Source organism: Tachypleus tridentatus, chromosome 11 (assembly GCF_004210375.1).
Source record: "Tachypleus tridentatus isolate NWPU-2018 chromosome 11, ASM421037v1, whole genome shotgun sequence".
NCBI classification, from domain to species: Eukaryota; Metazoa; Arthropoda; class Merostomata; order Xiphosura; family Limulidae; genus Tachypleus; species Tachypleus tridentatus.
Genome location: NC_134835.1, coordinates 28,373,823 through 28,395,511, shown reverse-complemented (window position 1 = coordinate 28,395,511; position 21,689 = coordinate 28,373,823). Strand labels below are relative to the sequence as shown.

The following is a 21,689-nucleotide window of genomic DNA, read 5'->3' as shown; positions in this document are numbered from 1 at the left end:
TTGTACTATTAAAGTGTAAGATTCAAGAATGAACACAATTATGTTCCTAACACGTATGTTCTGCAGTGTTTGCATCTGATTGGCTATGGTGTATGTGTTTCCTTATAGCAAAACCACAGATGGCTATCTGCTGAGTTCACCAAGGGGAATCGAACCCCTGATTTTAGCGTTGTAAATACGTAGACTTACCGCTGTACCAGATGGGGACAATTAGCTACTGAATTTTCAGCTCTAGTAAATTTCGTGAAGAGTGGTTTAGAAGTTTTGAGGGAAGACAACAAGAAGATAAATCACAATATCTGGATTTATTGAATAAAGTTAACATATATCGGTTCAGATGGTGCACAAAATCATAAACGACTGGGTGAATTTGACATATTTCGTACAAAAATACCAGTGCACTTGTCATTCAAGATACCAAGTGTATGAACAAACGAAACATCATTGACGAATCTACACGAGAGAGATTGAATCTTGAAGCCAGGATTTCGTTTGTCCAAGAGCTTTAAACGCTAGCTTGGTATTCATGTATCATAAAGAATGGAAGGTAACCTAATTTCTCCTGTATTTCTTCACTTCTCTGTACACGATATTTAAGCGAAAGATATGAATGTTACAATAACTTAAGCCTTGTCAGAAATATATGTATATATTTATGTTATTTACACGTCATAAACAGTGACATGAGATTCATTTCACAGACAGTCAAAACTCTTTGTATATGTTATTTACATGAGTAAAATATGGAACTATACATAATTCGGTTGTTTATGACTCGATTGTAAGTATTTAAAGATTGATGTTCACCCTGTATAAATGGCTGCTTTTCCAGTCCTTATCCAAAAGTCTTTGACGTTGAAGGAAAAAAAACAGCGTAAAAATGGTCAGTTATTTATGTCACATTGTCAAATAACGTTCCATCCTACTGGATAGAGTCTTTGACCACCGGCACAGACGAAGTTGTAACAACGCCGGAGGGGGGAATCGCTGCCGTGGTGTTGGAAATGGGAGTCGGCGTATTTGGCTCAGAGACCGTTGGATCTGGTGGGATCAGCCCTTCTTTCATCCGTTTCTTCTGTTTCATTCTTCGGTTCTGAAACCAAATTTTTACCTGGGTTTCGTTCAGTTGCAGAGCGGTGGCGATTTCGATCCGCCGCGCTCGGGTAAGGTACTTGTTGAAATGGAATTCCTTCTCCAGCTCCGTGAGCTGCTTGGTGGTGAAGTTGGTCCGGCCAGATCCGACTCCTACAGCTGTGGTAGCCGGGCCGCCCACACTGCCAGGCCCGGTGTTCGTCAAACCACAATCAGGCTTGCCGGCTAAAAACAAGACATGTACATTAAAACTATATATAATCAGTGGAACAGAAACTACATACTATCGTATGATCTAAGTAAAGCTTTTTAAATTTAATGAGTAAGGCGGAAACGAAGAAGGCATTCATTAAACCAGTCACGTGTTATAACGATGATGTCAATTAGGGTACTGTTTGTTTGTTTTGAATTTCACGCAAAGCTACTCGAGGGCTATCTGCGCTAGCCGTCCATAATTTAGCAGTGTAAGACTAGAGGGAAGGCAGCTAGTCAACACAACCCACCGCCAACTCTTGGACTACTCTTTTATCAACGAATAGTGGGATTGACCGTCACATTATAACGCCCCCCACGGCTGAAAGGGTGAGCATGTTTGGTGCGACGGGGATTCGAAACCGCGACCCTTAGATTATGAGTCGATCGCCTTAACCCACCTGGCCATGCTGGGCCTTCAGGGTACTGGAGACAGTGTACAGGAATGGGGTAAGCGCATGTATTCACCCTTAAACCCTGCCGAAACGTCCTGTCGTCAATCTATTTCGATACATAGTGCTTAGTTTGGAAGTGACAAGAGGTAATTTCATTTTTTTTCCAGAAATAGCAACAGAGACAAAAACAAAAATAATATCTAAAATAAAACGGATTAGTTTATAAACACGTTTTGGTTCTAACGCATCTTCTTCGTATCGACTTCAAAGAAACAAGTGGACAAGATACCTATAATATTTGCACTTATGACATAAAACATGCTTTTATGGAGGTTGACTCTGATTGAAACGTATGATGCTATTGTTACAATCAAGCATTTCTTAAGCTACGAAAATCAGATGAACCCAATGTCGAGACCTGGGCCAACAGTAATGCGTTTTAATTCTACCTACTAAACACCAAACATTCTCACCTTTCAGCCGTGCGGGCGTTATATGTTACGGTCAATCCCACTATTCGTTGGTAAAAGAGTAGCCCAAGAGTCGGCGGTGGGTGGTGATTATTAGCTGCCTTCTCTCTAGTCTTACACTGCTAAATTAGGGACGGCTAGCGCAGATAGCTTTCGAGTAGCTTTGCGCGAAATACAAAAACAAACAAACAAACAATCTACCTGCTAAACATTTATAATTAATATATATTTTAACTAATTAACTAGTTAGAATTAAGGTCTTAAAGTGAAAAAAATGCATTTATGTTTATAAGTCAATGTATATATATAACTTTTTAACTAAGCCTGCCAATGTTATTTTTGAGCTAAGAATTTTAATACCAGGGTGGCTGGCCCAGTTGGTAAAGGAATGTGTCAGGCCAATCTACATACACGCATACGTTTTGTAAGCTATCGCATTATTTTTGAAATAGAAAAGCTTGCTCGAAAGGACAATATTACCTTTACAACGGCTTAACATAGGATAATATACGTTCACTGTTTCTCTGATCTTTATAAATTTAACGTTTTGGTATTTACGTATGTAAATAGGAGCAAGTCTTGTAAAATATTTATCGTATTTTTACTCATCGCAGATATATACGTATGGGTGTTTAAACACAAACAAGACAGGATTTAGCAGTAAAATATACATTGCATATCATGGCTTCCATAATATGTATTTAAGAATTTTTTAAATTTTCTACTTAAGAGAAAATATCTGTTAAAGACAGTGTACTTAAGAAGTGATTTGCAGTTATTTCTCGATATTTTGAAATTTTGGCGAGTAGAAACGTTTTAAACAATTATTGTTTTATACTCGCTAACAAACAAACAACGTTATAATTATGAGTTCAGAAATATGAGACGCAGGAAATCATATACATTCGTATATGTGAGTAAGTTAAAAAAAGAATATTTTAATCAAGTTTTCCAAATGTAACTTACTACGGTTGCAGTTAACCCCATCTTTGGCTAACTGAACATTTCTTTGATGCTTCGTTCTGAGGTATAGTTTTGAATGTGTTTTAATAATAGTTGTCTGGACGTAAGTCTGTTTTTATTTCACAGTATTCAGTTTCACTTTACGTGGCTAAGGTAAAAGTGTGTACTGAAAATTAATTTTTAAAAAATCCAGTATTTTTAAGTCAACATTAAACACACGTGTATAATTAATACCTGTCGTGTGGATTGTTCTATATTCAAATGGTTCACAGGTGGGTTTAATTTATTGTTAAAACGTTTTAAGCCACATCAAAGTCAAATACACTTCACATTGTACTATTTAGATAATTTTATGCTATATCAAAGTCAAACACATTAAATGCTGTAATATTTTAACATACTTTTGTACTAAATCCAAGTCAAATACACTTTACACTTTGAATGTTTTGAAACTATTACAAATTCAAACTCTTTACCTGCTGTAATATTTGAACATTTTTTAAACCGCATTAAAGTCAAGTGCAGTTCACATTGTAATATTTGAACATTTTAAAATTTACATCACAGTCAAACACATTTTACACACTATAATACTGAGTGATTTTAAAACCACACCAAAATCAAACACGCTCGACACACTGTAATATTGAGTGATTTTAAACCACACCAAAATCAAACACACTTTACACACTGTAATACTGACTGATTTTAAACCACATCAAAGTCAAACACGCTATAATACTGACTGATTTTAAACCACATCAAAATAAACACGCTCGACACACTGTAATACTGACTGATTTTAAACCACACCAAACTTAACACCCTTTACAAACTGTAATACTGACTGATTTTAAACCATACCAAACTCAAACACACTTTACACATTATAATACTGAGTGATTTTAAACCACAAAATGTCAAACACATCTTACACACTACAATACTGACTGATTTTAAACCACACCAAACTCAAAAACACTTTACACACTATAATACTGAGTGATTTTAAACCACACCAAACTTAACACACTTTACACACTATAATACTGACTGATTTTAAACCACACCAAACTTAACACACTTTACACACTATAATACTGAGTGATTTTAAACCACACCAAACTTAACACACTTTACACACTATAATACTGACTGATTTTAAAACACACCAAACTTAACACACTATAATACTGAGTGATTTTAAACCACACCAAACTTAACACACTTTACACACTATAATACTGACTGATTTTAAACCACACCAAACTTAACACACTTTACACTATAATAATACTGACTGATTTTAAACCACACCAAACTTAACACACTTTACACACTATAATACTGAGTGATTTTAAACCACACCAGACTTAACACATTTTACACACTATAATACTGTCTGATTTTAAACCACACCAAACTTAACACGCTTTACACACTATAATACTGAGTGATTTTAAACCACACCAAACTTAACACACTTTACACACTATAATACTGACTGATTTTAAACCACATCAAACTTAACACACTTTACACACTATAATACTGACTGATTTTAAACCACACCAAACTTAACACACTTTACACACTATAATACTGAGTGATTTTAAACCACACCAAACTTAACACTCTTTACAAACTGTAATACTGACTGATTTTAAACCACACCAAACTTAACACCCTTTACAAACTGTAATACTGACTGATTTTAAACCATACCAAACTCAAACACACTTTACACATTATAATACTGAGTGATTTTAAACCACAAAATGTCAAACACATTTTACACACTACAATACAGACTGATTTTAAACCACACCAAACTCAAAAACACTTTACACACTATAATACTGAGTGATTTTAAACCACACCAAACTTAACACACTTTACACACTATAGTACTGAGTGATTTTAAACCACACCAAACTTAACACACTTTACACACTATAGTACTGAGTGATTTTAAACCACACCAAACTTAACACACTTTACACACTATAATACTGACTGATTTTAAAACACACCAAACTTAACACACTATAATACTGAGTGATTTTAAACCACACCAAACTTAACACACTTTACACACTATAATACTGACTGATTTTAAACCACACCAAACTTAACACACTTTACACACTATAATACTGACTGATTTTAAACCACACCAAACTTAACACACTTTACACACTATAATACTGAGTGATTTTAAACCACACCAGACTTAACACATTTTACACACTATAATACTGTCTGATTTTAAACCACACCAAACTTAACACGCTTTACACACTATAATACTGAGTGATTTTAAACCACACCAAACTTAACACACTTTACACACTATAATACTGACTGATTTTAAACCACACCAAACTTAACACACTTTACACACTATAATACTGGGTGATTTTAAACCACACCAAACTTAACACACTTTACACACTATAATACTGAGTGATTTTAAACCACACCAAACTTAACACAGTTTACAAACTGTAATCATTTGAGTTTTTTTTTTCTTGACGAGACATTTTATTAGATTTCATTGTCGTTTCTTTTATTCCTTTCGAATCACTTATATTTAACATATTAGGTCCAAAACTCTTTGATATTAAAAAATAATATACGTTCAAATACGTATATATAGGACTAAAATTGTAGAACCTGACGGATAAAGGTATATTTTCCACGATAACTTCCTGTATACGTCAACCTCAGTGGAATCAAACGCTTAGAGCTTTGTGGATTCCGTTTTTATTTCTTACTAAAGCCCGTCTTTAGGCCATAGCTGCTTGTTAATCAAAGCAAGAAAATTAAACAGATGTTTATTTATTATTTACTTCACGATAAGATAACCAAAGTCATGTGAAACGTACTGCTGCAGAAAGTAGTTCGTCACGTGAATGACGTATGATAAATATTGTCCACAACGAGGCAGTTCCTTTAATTGAGTTGTTTTTCTTGTTTAGTCTAAATCAAACTATTTATCAATGTCTCCTAAACCGCCAACATCAACAGACCTTACTAACTATAGCAATCTCAATGACAGGTTCTGTGTCGCAGGACTCAAGAGACACTAAACATTCATTAACATTACAAACAGTGTTAATTACAAACAGTTGAAACTAGGTCAGTTAAAGCAGTACACAGCTAATTCCACTGGTGAGAAACTAATCACTAAAGATAAAAAATGGATGACAAGTGATACGATGTGTGTGCCCTAATTTGTTGCATGTGTAATATTGCTTCTTTAAGTCCTGGAAATCAACACAAGAGTCTTTAGAAAATTTCATAACTACTGGCTGTTTCTTAACTCTGCAACTTCATTAAATAATTGTGCTAACGTATTTAAATTTGCACAATTCAGCTTATTCAACTGAAGATTCATTATTTCTAATGAAACGCTGCTGAGACCACAACTTAGTCACAAGAGATTTCTCTTACTTTTGTTTGTTTTTTTCTGGAATTTCGCGGAAAGCAAGAAGAGAGCTATTGCGCTAGTCGTCCCTAATTTAGCAGTGTAAAATTATAGGGAGGGTAGCTAGTTGTCACTGCCCACTGCTAACTTTTGGGATAGTCTTATAACAAAGAATAGTGGGATTGACTGTCACACTACAAAACCCCGCGCAGCTGAAAACATGTTTGGTGTGAGGTACATTCAAATCCGCGACCTCAGTTTAAGATATGAGCTCCTAAACCACATGGCCATACCAGGCCCCGTTACTTTATGGCAACTGCTTTAAATAGCGATTTTGCCTGCTATTATAATGGAAACTATTAAACAAAATGTTTATTATTAAAATATTTGTTTCTGTTCACGTGATACAATCCATTACATAATTTAACGAAAAAAAGCACAAAAAGAATAATCTACATGACTATTATTTTACCAGCAGAGAAAGAACATGTAACAGTTCTGATAATTGTGATTAAAGATCATAACGATACAAGAGCAGAAAATTATGATGTTACAGGTAGTGTACAGGTAGCAACACCGACCAGAGTGATAAGTAAAACAGAAATAGAAACATCATAATAATAATACAGGATGATTTTCAAAGTAAACGTGCAGAACATAATAGTAATTAATAGATATACAACAGAAAATAGAGATAAGATATTTAACAAAACGTACACATGATATAAATAATTAGTATTGTTCACAAGCAGTAGAGATGGAGATGAAGATACAAATGTAAAGCTGGATATTATAAGGAAAAAATAGATATAAAGATGTTAGATAGTAGAGTGTAAGTACTCACAAAGGTGAAGCTGGTGATTATTATAATAACAGTATCGATAAAGATGTTAGATAGTAGAGTGTAAGTACTCACAAAGGTGGAGCTGGTGATTATTATAATAACAGTATCGATAAAGATGTTAGATAGTAGAGTGTAAGTACTCACAGAGGTGGAGGTGGTGATTATTATAATAACAGTATCGATAAAGATGTTAGATAGTAGAGTGTAAGTACTTACAGAGGTGGAGGTGGTGATTATTATAATAACAGTATCGATAAAGATGTTAGATAGTAGAGTGTAAGTACTTACAGAGGTGGAGCTGGTGATTATTATAATAACAGTATCGATAAAGATGTTAGATAGTAGAGTGTAAGTACTTACAGAGGTGGAGCTGGTGATTATTATAATAACAGTATCGATAAAGATGTTAGATAGTAGAGTGTAAATACTTACAGAGGTGGAGCTGGTGATTATTATAATAACAGTATCGATAAAGATGTTAGATAGTAGAGTGTAAGTACTCACAAAGGTGGAGCTGGTGATTATTATAATAACAGTATCGATAAAGATGTTAGATAGTAGAGTGTAAGTACTTACAGAGGTGGAGCTGGTGATTATTATAATAACAGTAGCGATAAAGATGTTAGATAGTAGAGTGTAAGTACTCACAAAGGTGGAGCTGGTGATTATTATAATAACAGTATCGATAAAGATGTTAGATAGTAGAGTGTAAGTACTTACAGAGGTGGAGCTGGTGATTATTATAATAACAGTAGAGATAAAGATGTTAGATAGTAGAGTGTAAGTACTCACAGAGGTGGAGCTGGTGATTATTATAATAACAGTAGCGATAAAGATGTTAGATAGTAGAGTGTAAGTACTTACAGAGGTGGAGGTGGTGATTATTATAATAACAGTAGCGATAAAGATGTTAGATAGTAGAGTGTAAGTACTCACAAAGGTGGAGCTGGTGATTATTATAATAACAGTATCGATAAAGATGTTAGATAATAGAGTGTAAGTACTTACAGAGGTGAAGCTGGTGATTATTATAATAACAGTAGCGATAAAGATGTTAGATAGTAGAGTGTAAGTACTTACAGAGGTGGAGCTGGTGATTATTATAATAACAGTAGCGATAAAGATGTTAGATAGTAGAGTGTAAGTACTTCACAGAGGTGGAGCGGGTGATTATTATAATAACAGTAGAGATAAAGATGTTAGATAGTAGAGTGTAAGTACTTACAAAGGTGGAGCTGGTGATTATTATAATAACAGTATCGATAAAGATGTTAGATAGTAGAGTGTAAGTACATACAAAGGTGGAGCTGGTGATTATTATAATAACAGTAGAGATAAAGATGTTAGATAGTAGAGTGTAAGTACTCACAAAGGTGGAGCTGGTGATTATTATAATAACAGTAGCGATAAAGATGTTAGATAGTAGAGTGTAAGTACTTACAGAGGTGGAGCTGGTGATTATTATAATAACAGTAGCGATAAAGATGTTAGATAGTAGAGTGTAAGTACTTACAGAGGTGGAGCTGGTGATTATTATAATAACAGTAGCGATAAAGATGTTAGATAGTAGAGTGTAAGTACTTCACAGAGGTGGAGCTGGTGATTATTATAATAACAGTATCGATAAAGATGTTAGATAGTAGAGTGTAAGTACTTACAAAGGTGGAGCTGGTGATTATTATAATAACAGTAGCGATAAAGATGTTAGATAGTAGAGTGTAAGTACTTACAGAGGTGGAGGTGGTGATTATTATAATAACAGTAGCGATAAAGATGTTAGATAGTAGAGTGTAAGTACTCACATTAAGGTGGAGCTGGTGATTATTATAATAACAGTAGCTGGCGATAAAGATGTTAGATAGTAGAGTGTAAGTACTTACAGAGGTGGAGGTGGTGATTATTATAATAACAGTATCGATAAAGATGTTAGATAGTAGAGTGTAAGTACTTACAGAGGTGGAGCTGGTGATTATTATAATAACAGTAGCGATAAAGATGTTAGATAGTAGAGTGTAAGTACTTACAGAGGTGGAGCTGGTGATTATTATAATAACAGTAGCGATAAAGATGTTAGATAGTAGAGTGTAAGTACTCACAGAGGTGGAGCTGGTGATTATTATAATAACAGTAGCGATAAAGATGTTAGATAGTAGAGTGTAAGTACTTACAGAGGTGGAGCTGGTGATTATTATAATAACAGTATCGATAAAGATGTTAGATAGTAGAGTGTAAGTACTCACAAAGGTGGAGCTGGTGATTATTATAATAACAGTATCGATAAAGATGTTAGATAGTAGAGTGTAAGTACTTACAAAGGTGGAGCTGGTGATTATTATAATAACAGTAGCGATAAAGATGTTAGATAGTAGAGTGTAAGTACTTACAGAGGTGGAGCTGGTGATTATTATAATAACAGTAGCGATAAAGATGTTAGATAGTAGAGTGTAAGTACTTACTCACATGAGGTGGAGCTGGTGATTATTATAATAACAGTAGCGATAAAGATGTTAGATAGTAGAGTGTAAGTACTTACAGAGGTGGAGCTGGTGATTATTATAATAACAGTAGCGATAAAGATGTTAGATAGTAGAGTGTAAGTACTTACAGAGGTGGAGCTGGTGATTATTATAATAACAGTAGCGATAAAGATGTTAGATAGTAGAGTGTAAGTACTTACAAAGGTGGAGCTGGTGATTATTATAATAACAGTAGCGATAAAGATGTTAGATAGTAGAGTGTAAGTACTCACAAAGGTGGAGCTGGTGATTATTATAATAACAGTAGCGATAAAGATGTTAGATAGTAGAGTGTAAGTACTCACAAAGGTGGAGCTGGTGATTATTATAATAACAGTAGCGATAAAGATGTTAGATAGTAGAGTGTAAGTACTCACAAAGGTGGAGCTGGTGATTATTATAATAACAGTAGCGATAAAGATGTTAGATAGTAGAGTGTAAGTACTTACAAAGGTGGAGCTGGTGATTATTATAATAACAGTAGCGATAAAGATGTTAGATAGTAGAGTGTAAGTACTTCACAAAGGTGGAGCTGGTGATTATTATAATAACAGTAGCGATAAAGATGTTAGATAGTAGAGTGTAAGTACTACACAGAGGTGGAGCTGGTGATTATTATAATAACAGTAGCGATAAAGATGTTAGATAGTAGAGTGTAAGTACTTACAGAGGTGGAGCTGGTGATTATTATAATAACAGTAGCGATAAAGATGTTAGATAGTAGAGTGTAAGTACTCACAAGGTGGAGCTGGTGATTATTATAATAACAGTAGCGATAAAGATGTTAGATAGTAGAGTGTAAGTACTCACAAAGGTGGAGGTGGTGAACAGTAGCGATGATTATTATAATAACAGTGGAGCGATAAAGATGTTAGATAGTAGAGTGTAAGTACTCACAAAGGTGGAGCTGGTGATTATTATAATAACAGTAGCGATAAAGATGTTAGATAGTAGAGTGTAAGTACTCACAAAGGTGGAGCTGGTGATTATTATAATAACAGTAGCGATAAAGATGTTAGATAGTAGAGTGTAAGTACTCACAAAGGTGGAGCTGGTGATTATTATAATAACAGTAGCGATAAAGATGTTAGATAGTAGAGTGTAAGTACTTACAGAGGTGGAGGTGGTGATTATTATAATAACAGTAGCGATAAAGATGTTAGATAGTAGAGTGTAAGTACTCACAGAGGTGGAGCTGGTGATTATTATAATAACAGTAGCGATAAAGATGTTAGATAGTAGAGTGTAAGTACTCACAGAGGTGGAGCTGGTGAATATTATAATAACAGTATCGATAAAGATGTTAGATAGTAGAGTGTAAGTCACAAGGTGGAGCTGGTGATTATTATAATAACAGTAGCGATAAAGAGGTAGAGGAGCAAAGGTGGAGCTGTGATTATTATAATAACAGTAGCGATAAAGATGTTAGATAGTAGAGTGTAAGTACTCACAAAGGTGGAGCTGGTGATTATTATAATAACAGTAGCGATAAAGATGTTAGATAGTAGAGTGTAAGTACTCACAGAGGTGGAGCTGGTGATTATTATAATAACAGTAGCGATAAAGATGTTAGATAGTAGAGTGTAAGTACTCACAGAGGTGGAGCTGGTGAATATTATAATAACAGTAGCGATAAAGATGTTAGATAGTAGAGTGTAAGTACTCACAGAGGTGGAGCTGGTGATTATTATAATAACAGTAGCGATAAAGATGTTAGATAGTAGAGTGTAAGTACTTACAGAGGTGGAGCTGGTGATTATTATAATAACAGTAGCGATAAAGATGTTAGATAGTAGAGTGTAAGTACTTACAGAGGTGGAGCTGGTGATTATTATAATAACAGTAGCGATAAAGATGTTAGATAGTAGAGTGTAAGTACTTACAGAGGTGGAGCTGGTGATTATTATAATAACAGTAGCGATAAAGATGTTAGATAGTAGAGTGTAAGTACTCACAGAGGTGGAGCTGGTGATTATTATAATAACAGTAGCGATAAAGATGTTAGATAGTAGAGTGTAAGTACTCACAAAGGTGGAGCTGGTGATTATTATAATAACAGTAGCGATAAAGATGTTAGATAGTAGAGTGTAAGTACTCACAGAGGTGGAGCTGGTGATTATTATAATAACAGTAGCGATAAAGATGTTAGATAGTAGAGTGTAAGTACTTACAGAGGTGGAGCTGGTGATTATTATAATAACAGTAGCGATAAAGATGTTAGATAGTAGAGTGTAAGTACTTACAGAGGTGGAGCTGGTGATTATTATAATAACAGTAGCGATAAAGATGTTAGATAGTAGAGTGTAAGTACTTACAGAGGTGGAGCTGGTGATTATTATAATAACAGTAGCGATAAAGATGTTAGATAGTAGAGTGTAAGTACTTACAGAGGTGGAGCTGGTGATTATTATAATAACAGTAGCGATAAAGATGTTAGATAGTAGAGTGTAAGTAAGTACTCACAAAGGTGGAGCTGGTGATTATTATAATAACAGTAGCGATAAAGATGTTAGATAGTAGAGTGTAAGTACTCACAAAGGTGGAGCTGGTGATTATTATAATAACAGTAGCGATAAAGATGTTAGATAGTAGAGTGTAAGTACTTACAAGGTGGAGCTGGTGAATATTATAATAACAGTAGCGATAAAGATGTTAGATAGTAGAGTGTAAGTACTCACAAAGGTGGAGCTGGTGATTATTATAATAACAGTATCGATAAAGATGTTAGATAGTAGAGTGTAAGTACTTACAGAGGTGGAGCTGGTGATTATTATAATAACAGTAGCGATAAAGATGTTAGATAGTAGAGTGTAAGTACTTACAGAGGTGGAGCTGGTGATTATTATAATAACAGTAGCGATAAAGATGTTAGATAGTAGAGTGTAAGTACTTACAGAGGTGGAGATTATTATAATAACAGTGGATAAAGATGTTAGATAGTAGATAAGTAACAGGTGGAGCTGGTGATTATTATAATAACGATAAAGATGTTAGATAGTAGAGTGTAAGTACTCACAAAGGTGGAGCTGGTGATTATTATAATAACAGTAGCGATAAAGATGTTAGATAGTAGAGTGTAAGTACTTACAAGGTGGAGCTGGTGATTATTATAATAACAGTAGCGATAAAGATGTTAGATAGTAGAGTGTAAGTACTTACAAAGGTGGAGCTGGTGATTATTATAATAACAGTAGCGATAAAGATGTTAGATAGTAGAGTGTAAGTACTCACAAAGGTGGAGCTGGTGATTATTATAATAACAGTAGCGATAAAGATGTTAGATAGTAGAGTGTAAGTACTCACAGAGGTGGAGCTGGTGATTATTATAATAACAGTAGCGATAAAGATGTTAGATAGTAGAGTGTAAGTACTTACAGAGGTGGAGCTGGTGATTATTATAATAACAGTAGCGATAAAGATGTTAGATAGTAGAGTGTAAGTACTCTGGTGATTATTATAATAACAAGAGGTGGAGCTGGTGATTATTATAATAACAGTAGCGATAAAGATGTTAGATAGTAGAGTGTAAGTACTTACAGAGGTGGAGCTGGTGATTATTATAATAACAGTAGCGATAAAGATGTTAGATAGTAGAGTGTAAGTACTTACAGAGGTGGAGCTGGTGATTATTATAATAACAGTAGCGATAAAGATGTTAGATAGTAGAGTGTAAGTACTCACAGAGGTGGAGCTGGTGATTATTATAATAACAGTAGCGATAAAGATGTTAGATAGTAGAGTGTAAGTACTCACAAAGGTGGAGCTGGTGATTATTATAATAACAGTAGCGATAAAGATGTTAGATAGTAGAGTGTAAGTACTCACAAAGGTGGAGCTGGTGATTATTATAATAACAGTAGCGATAAAGATGTTAGATAGTAGAGTGTAAGTACTCACAGAGGTGGAGCTGGTGATTATTATAATAACAGTAGCGATAAAGATGTTAGATAGTAGAGTGTAAGTACTTACAGAGGTGGAGCTGGTGATTATTATAATAACAGTAGCGATAAAGATGTTAGATAGTAGAGTGTAAGTACTTACAGAGGTGGAGCTGGTGATTATTATAATAACAGTAGCGATAAAGATGTTAGATAGTAGAGTGTAAGTACTTACAAAGGTGGAGCTGGTGATTATTATAATAACAGTAGCGATAAAGATGTTAGATAGTAGAGTGTAAGTACTTACAAAGGTGGAGGTGGTGATTATTATAATAACAGTAGCGATAAAGATGTTAGATAGTAGAGTGTAAGTACTCACAGAGGTGGAGCTGGTGATTATTATAATAACAGTAGCGATAAAGATGTTAGATAGTAGAGTGTAAGTACTCACAAAGGTGGAGCTGGTGATTATTATAATAACAGTAGCGATAAAGATGTTAGATAGTAGAGTGTAAGTACTCACAAAGGTGGAGCTGGTGATTATTATAATAACAGTAGCGATAAAGATGTTAGATAGTAGAGTGTAAGTACTGGAGCTGGTGATTATTATAATAACAGTACAGAGGTGGAGCTGGTGATTATTATAATAACAGTAGCGATAAAGATGTTAGATAGTAGAGTGTAAGTACTTACAAAGGTGGAGCTGGTGATTATTATAATAACAGTAGCGATAAAGATGTTAGATAGTAGAGTGTAAGTACTTACAAAGGTGGAGCTGGTGATTATTATAATAACAGTAGCGATAAAGATGTTAGATAGTAGAGTGTAAGTACTTACAAAGGTGGAGGTGGTGATTATTATAATAACAGTAGCGATAAAGATGTTAGATAGTAGAGTGTAAGTACTTACAAAGGTGGAGCTGGTGATTATTATAATAACAGTAGCGATAAAGATGTTAGATAGTAGAGTGTAAGTACTCACAAAGGTGGAGCTGGTGATTATTATAATAACAGTAGCGATAAAGATGTTAGATAGTAGAGTGTAAGTACTCACAAAGGTGGAGCTGGTGATTATTATAATAACAGTAGCGATAAAGATGTTAGATAGTAGAGTGTAAGTACTAGGTGGAGCTGGTGATTATTATAATAACAGTAGCGATAAAGATGTTAGATAGTAGAGTGTAAGTACTTACAGAGGTGGAGCTGGTGATTATTATAATAACAGTAGCGATAAAGATGTTAGATAGTAGAGTGTAAGTACTAACAGTACATGTTAGGTGGAGTACTTACAAAGGTGGAGCTGGTGATTATTATAATAACAGTAGCGATAAAGATGTTAGATAGTAGAGTGTAAGTACTCACAAAGGTGGAGCTGGTGATTATTATAATAACAGTAGCGATAAAGATGTTAGATAGTAGAGTGTAAGTACTCACAAAGGTGGAGCTGGTGATTATTATAATAACAGTAGCGATAAAGATGTTAGATAGTAGAGTGTAAGTACTCACAAAGGTGGAGCTGGTGATTATTATAATAACAGTAGCGATAAAGATGTTAGATAGTAGAGTGTAAGTACTTACAAAGGTGGAGCTGGTGATTATTATAATAACAGTAGCGATAAAGATGTTAGATAGTAGAGTGTAAGTACTTACAGAGGTGGAGCTGGTGATTATTATAATAACAGTAGCGATAAAGATGTTAGATAGTAGAGTGTAAGTACTTACAAAGGTGGAGCTGGTGATTATTATAATAACAGTAGCGATAAAGATGTTAGATAGTAGAGTGTAAGTACTTACAGAGGTGGAGCTGGTGATTATTATAATAACAGTAGCGATAAAGATGTTAGATAGTAGAGTGTAAGTACTTACAAAGGTGGAGCTGGTGATTATTATAATAACAGTAGCGATAAAGATGTTAGATAGTAGAGTGTAAGTACTTACAAGGTGGAGCTGGTGATTATTATAATAACAGTAGCGATAAAGATGTTAGATAGTAGAGTGTAAGTACTTACAGAGGTGGAGCTGGTGATTATTATAATAACAGTAGCGATAAAGATGTTAGATAGTAGAGTGTAAGTACTCACAAGGTGGAGCTGGTGATTATTATAATAACAGTAGCGATAAAGATGTTAGATAGTAGAGTGTAAGTACTTACAGAGGTGGAGCTGGTGATTATTATAATAACAGTAGCGATAAAGATGTTAGATAGTAGAGTGTAAGTACTTACACAGAGGTGGAGCTGGTGATTATTATAATAACAGTATCGATAAAGATGTTAGATAGTAGAGTGTAAGTACTTACAAAGGTGGAGGTGGTGATTATTATAATAACAGTAGAGATAAAGATGTTAGATAGTAGAGTGTAAGTACTCACAGAGGTGGAGCTGGTGATTATTATAATAACAGTAGCGATAAAGATGTTAGATAGTAGAGTGTAAGTACTCACAAAGGTGGAGCTGGTGATTATTATAATAACAGTAGCGATAAAGATGTTAGATAGTAGAGTGTAAGTACTCACAAAGGTGGAGCTGGTGATTATTATAATAACAGTAGCGATAAAGATGTTAGATAGTAGAGTGTAAGTACTTACAAGGTGGAGCTGGTGATTATTATAATAACAGTAGCGATAAAGATGTTAGATAGTAGAGTGTAAGTACTTACAGAGGTGGAGCTGGTGATTATTATAATAACAGTAGCGATAAAGATGTTAGATAGTAGAGTGTAAGTACTTACAAAGGTGGAGCTGGTGATTATTATAATAACAGTAGCGATAAAGATGTTAGATAGTAGAGTGTAAGTACTTACAGAGGTGGAGCTGGTGATTATTATAATAACAGTAGCGATAAAGATGTTAGATAGTAGAGTGTAAGTACTCACAAAGGTGGAGCTGGTGATTATTATAATAACAGTAGCGATAAAGATGTTAGATAGTAGAGTGTAAGTACTTACAAAGGTGGAGCTGGTGATTATTATAATAACAGTAGCGATAAAGATGTTAGATAGTAGAGTGTAAGTACTCACAGAGGTGGAGCTGGTGATTATTATAATAACAGTAGCGATAAAGATGTTAGATAGTAGAGTGTAAGTACTCACAAAGGTGGAGCTGGTGATTATTATAATAACAGTAGCGATAAAGATGTTAGATAGTAGAGTGTAAGTACTTACAGAGGTGGAGCTGGTGATTATTATAATAACAGTAGCGATAAAGATGTTAGATAGTAGAGTGTAAGTACTTACAGAGGTGGAGCTGGTGATTATTATAATAACAGTAGCGATAAAGATGTTAGATAGTAGAGTGTAAGTACTTACAAAGGTGGAGCTGGTGATTATTATAATAACAGTAGCGATAAAGATGTTAGATAGTAGAGTGTAAGTACTTACAGAGGTGGAGCTGGTGATTATTATAATAACAGTAGCGATAAAGATGTTAGATAGTAGAGTGTAAGTACTTACAGAGGTGGAGCTGGTGATTATTATAATAACAGTAGCGATAAAGATGTTAGATAGTAGAGTGTAAGTACTTACAGAGGTGGAGCTGGTGATTATTATAATAACAGTAGCGATAAAGATGTTAGATAGTAGAGTGTAAGTACTTACAGAGGTGGAGCTGGTGATTATTATAATAACAGTAGCGATAAAGATGTTAGATAGTAGAGTGTAAGTACTTACAAAGGTGGAGCTGGTGATTATTATAATAACAGTAGCGATAAAGATGTTAGATAGTAGAGTGTAAGTACTTACAGAGGTGGAGCTGGTGATTATTATAATAACAGTAGCGATAAAGATGTTAGATAGTAGAGTGTAAGTACTTACAAAGGTGGAGCTGGTGATTATTATAATAACAGTAGCGATAAAGATGTTAGATAGTAGAGTGTAAGTACTCACAAAGGTGGAGCTGGTGATTATTATAATAACAGTATCGATAAAGATGTTAGATAGTAGAGTGTAAGTACTCACAAAGGTGGTGATTATTATAATAACAGTAGCGATAAAGATGTTAGATAGTAGAGTGTAAGTACTTACAGTAGGTGGAGATAGTGGTGATTATTATAATAACAGTAGCGATAAAGATGTTAGATAGTAGAGTGTAAGTACTTACAAAGGTGGAGCTGGTGATTATTATAATAACAGTAGCGATAAAGATGTTAGATAGTAGAGTGTAAGTACTTACAAAGGTGGAGCTGGTGATTATTATAATAACAGTAGCGATAAAGATGTTAGATAGTAGAGTGTAAGTACTTACAGAGGTGGAGCTGGTGATTATTATAATAACAGTAGCGATAAAGATGTTAGATAGTAGAGTGTAAGTACTTACAGAGGTGGAGCTGGTGATTATTATAATAACAGTAGCGATAAAGATGTTAGATAGTAGAGTGTAAGTACTCACAAAGGTGGAGGTGGTGATTATTATAATAACAGTAGCGATAAAGATGTTAGATAGTAGAGTGTAAGTACTAACAGTACATGTTAGGTGGAGCTGGTGATTATTATAATAACAGTAGCGATAAAGATGTTAGATAGTAGAGTGTAAGTACTCACAAAGGTGGAGCTGGTGATTATTATAATAACAGTATCGATAAAGATGTTAGATAGTAGAGTGTAAGTACTTACAGAGGTGGAGCTGGTGATTATTATAATAACAGTAGCGATAAAGATGTTAGATAGTAGAGTGTAAGTACTTACAAAGGTGGAGCTGGTGATTATTATAATAACAGTAGCGATAAAGATGTTAGATAGTAGAGTGTAAGTACTTACAGAGGTGGAGCTGGTGATTATTATAATAACAGTAGCGATAAAGATGTTAGATAGTAGAGTGTAAGTACTTACAGAGGTGGAGCTGGTGATTATTATAATAACAGTAGCGATAAAGATGTTAGATAGTAGAGTGTAAGTACTTACAGAGGTGGAGCTGGTGATTATTATAATAACAGTAGCGATAAAGATGTTAGATAGTAGAGTGTAAGTACTCACAGAGGTGGAGCTGGTGATTATTATAATAACAGTAGCGATAAAGATGTTAGATAGTAGAGTGTAAGTACTTACAAAGGTGGAGCTGGTGATTATTATAATAACAGTAGCGATAAAGATGTTAGATAGTAGAGTGTAAGTACTCACAAAGGTGGAGGTGGTGATTATTATAATAACAGTAGCGATAAAGATGTTAGATAGTAGAGTGTAAGTACTTACAGAGGTGGAGCTGGTGATTATTATAATAACAGTAGCGATAAAGATGTTAGATAGTAGAGTGTAAGTACTTACAGAGGTGGAGCTGGTGATTATTATAATAACAGTAGCGATAAAGATGTTAGATAGTAGAGTGTAAGTACTTACAGAGGTGGAGCTGGTGATTATTATAATAACAGTAGCGATAAAGATGTTAGATAGTAGAGTGTAAGTACTTACAGAGGTGGAGCTGGTGATTATTATAATAACAGTAGCGATAAAGATGTTAGATAGTAGAGTGTAAGTACTTACAAGGTGGAGCTGGTGATTATTATAATAACAGTAGCGATAAAGATGTTAGATAGTAGAGTGTAAGTACTTACAAAGGTGGAGGTGGTGATTATTATAATAACAGTAGCGATAAAGATGTTAGATAGTAGAGTGTAAGTACTAACAGTACAAAGGTGGAGCTGGTGATTATTATAATAACAGTAGCGATAAAGATGTTAGATAGTAGAGTGTAAGTACTAAGTACAGAGGTGGAGCTGGTGATTATTATAATAACAGTAGCGATAAAGATGTTAGATAGTAGAGTGTAAGTACTTACAGAGGTGGAGCTGGTGATTATTATAATAACAGTAGCGATAAAGATGTTAGATAGTAGAGTGTAAGTACTTACAGAGGTGGAGCTGGTGATTATTATAATAACAGTAGCGATAAAGATGTTAGATAGTAGAGTGTAAGTACTTACAAAGGTGGAGCTGGTGATTATTATAATAACAGTAGCGATAAAGATGTTAGATAGTAGAGTGTAAGTACTTACACAAGTGGAGCTGGTGATTATTATAATAACAGTAGCGATAAAGATGTTAGATAGTAGAGTGTAAGTACTCACAAAGGTGGAGCTGGTGATTATTATAATAACAGTAGCGATAAAGATGTTAGATAGTAGAGTGTAAGTACTTACAAAGGTGGAGCTGGTGATTATTATAATAACAGTAGCGATAAAGATGTTAGATAGTAGAGTGTAAGTACTCACAAAGGTGGAGCTGGTGATTATTATAATAACAGTAGCGATAAAGATGTTAGATAGTAGAGTGTAAGTACTTACAAAGGTGGAGCTGGTGATTATTATAATAACAGTAGCGATAAAGATGTTAGATAGTAGAGTGTAAGTACTCACAAAGGTGGAGGTGGTGATTATTATAATAACAGTAGCGATAAAGATGTTAGATAGTAGAGTGTAAGTACTTACAGAGGTGGAGCTGGTGATTATTATAATAACAGTAGCGATAAAGATGTTAGATAGTAGAGTGTAAGTACTCACAAAGGTGGAGCTGGTGATTATTATAATAACAGTAGCGATAAAGATGTTAGATAGTAGAGTGTAAGTACTTACAAAGGTGGAGCTGGTGATTATTATAATAACAGTAGCGATAAAGATGTTAGATAGTAGAGTGTAAGTACTTACAAGGTGGAGCTGGTGATTATTATAATAACAGTAGCGATAAAGATGTTAGATAGTAGGTGTAAGTACTAGGTTATGATTATTATAACAGTAGCGATAAAGATGTTAGATAGTAGAGTGTAAGTACTTACAAGGTGGACTGGTGATTATAATATAATAACAGTACGATAAAGATGTTAGATAGTAAAGAGTGTAAGTACTTACAGAGGTGGAGCTGGTGATTATTATAATAACAGTAGCGATAAAGATGTTAGATAGTAGAGTGTAAGTACTTACAAAGGTGGAGCTGGTGATTATTATAATAACAGTAGCGATAAAGATGTTAGATAGTAGAGTGTAAGTACTTACAGAGGTGGAGCTGGTGATTATTATAATAACAGTAGCGATAAAGATGTTAGATAGTAGAGTGTAAGTACTTACAGAGGTGGAGCTGGTGATTATTATAATAACAGTAGCGATAAAGATGTTAGATAGTAGAGTGTAAGTACTTACAGAGGTGGAGCTGGTGATTATTATAATAACAGTAGCGATAAAGATGTTAGATAGTAGAGTGTAAGTACTTACAGAGGTGGAGCTGGTGATTATTATAATAACAGTAGCGATAAAGATGTTAGATAGTAGAGTGTAAGTACTCACAAAGGTGGAGCTGGTGATTATTATAATAACAGTAGCGATAAAGATGTTAGATAGTAGAGTGTAAGTACTTACAGAGGTGGAGCTGGTGATTATTATAATAACAGTAGCGATAAAGATGTTAGATAGTAGAGTGTAAGTACTCACAAAGGTGGAGCTGGTGATTATTATAATAACAGTAGCGATAAAGATGTTAGATAGTAGAGTGTAAGTACTTACAGAGGTGGAGCTGGTGATTATTATAATAACAGTAGCGATAAAGATGTTAGATAGTAGAGTGTAAGTACTTACAGAGGTGGAGCTGGTGATTATTATAATAACAGTATCGATAAAGATGTTAGATAGTAGAGTGTAAGTACTTACAGAGGTGGAGCTGGTGATTATTATAATAACAGTAGCGATAAAGATGTTAGATAGTAGAGTGTAAGTACTTACAGAGGTGGAGCTGGTGATTATTATAATAACAGTAGCGATAAAGATGTTAGATAGTAGAGTGTAAGTACTTACAGAGGTGGAGGTGGTGATTATTATAATAACAGTAGCGATAAAGATGTTAGATAGTAGAGTGTAAGTACTCACAAAGGTGGAGC

The 21,689-nt window shown here is 34.4% G+C and overlaps 1 protein-coding gene across 1 annotated transcript in view; it reads right to left on the bottom strand.

Moving 5' to 3' along the window:
- Nucleotides 1-290: 290 nt before the first annotated feature.
- LOC143231831 (uncharacterized) overlaps nt 291-21,689 on the bottom strand; it is a 65,159-nt gene continuing 43,760 nt past the window's right edge. Inside the window, exon 2 of the mRNA XM_076466503.1 lies at nt 291-1,317. Coding sequence (XP_076322618.1) covers nt 923-1,317 — 395 coding nt within the window. The 3' untranslated portion in view covers nt 291-922. The remainder of the gene's footprint in view (nt 1,318-21,689) is intronic.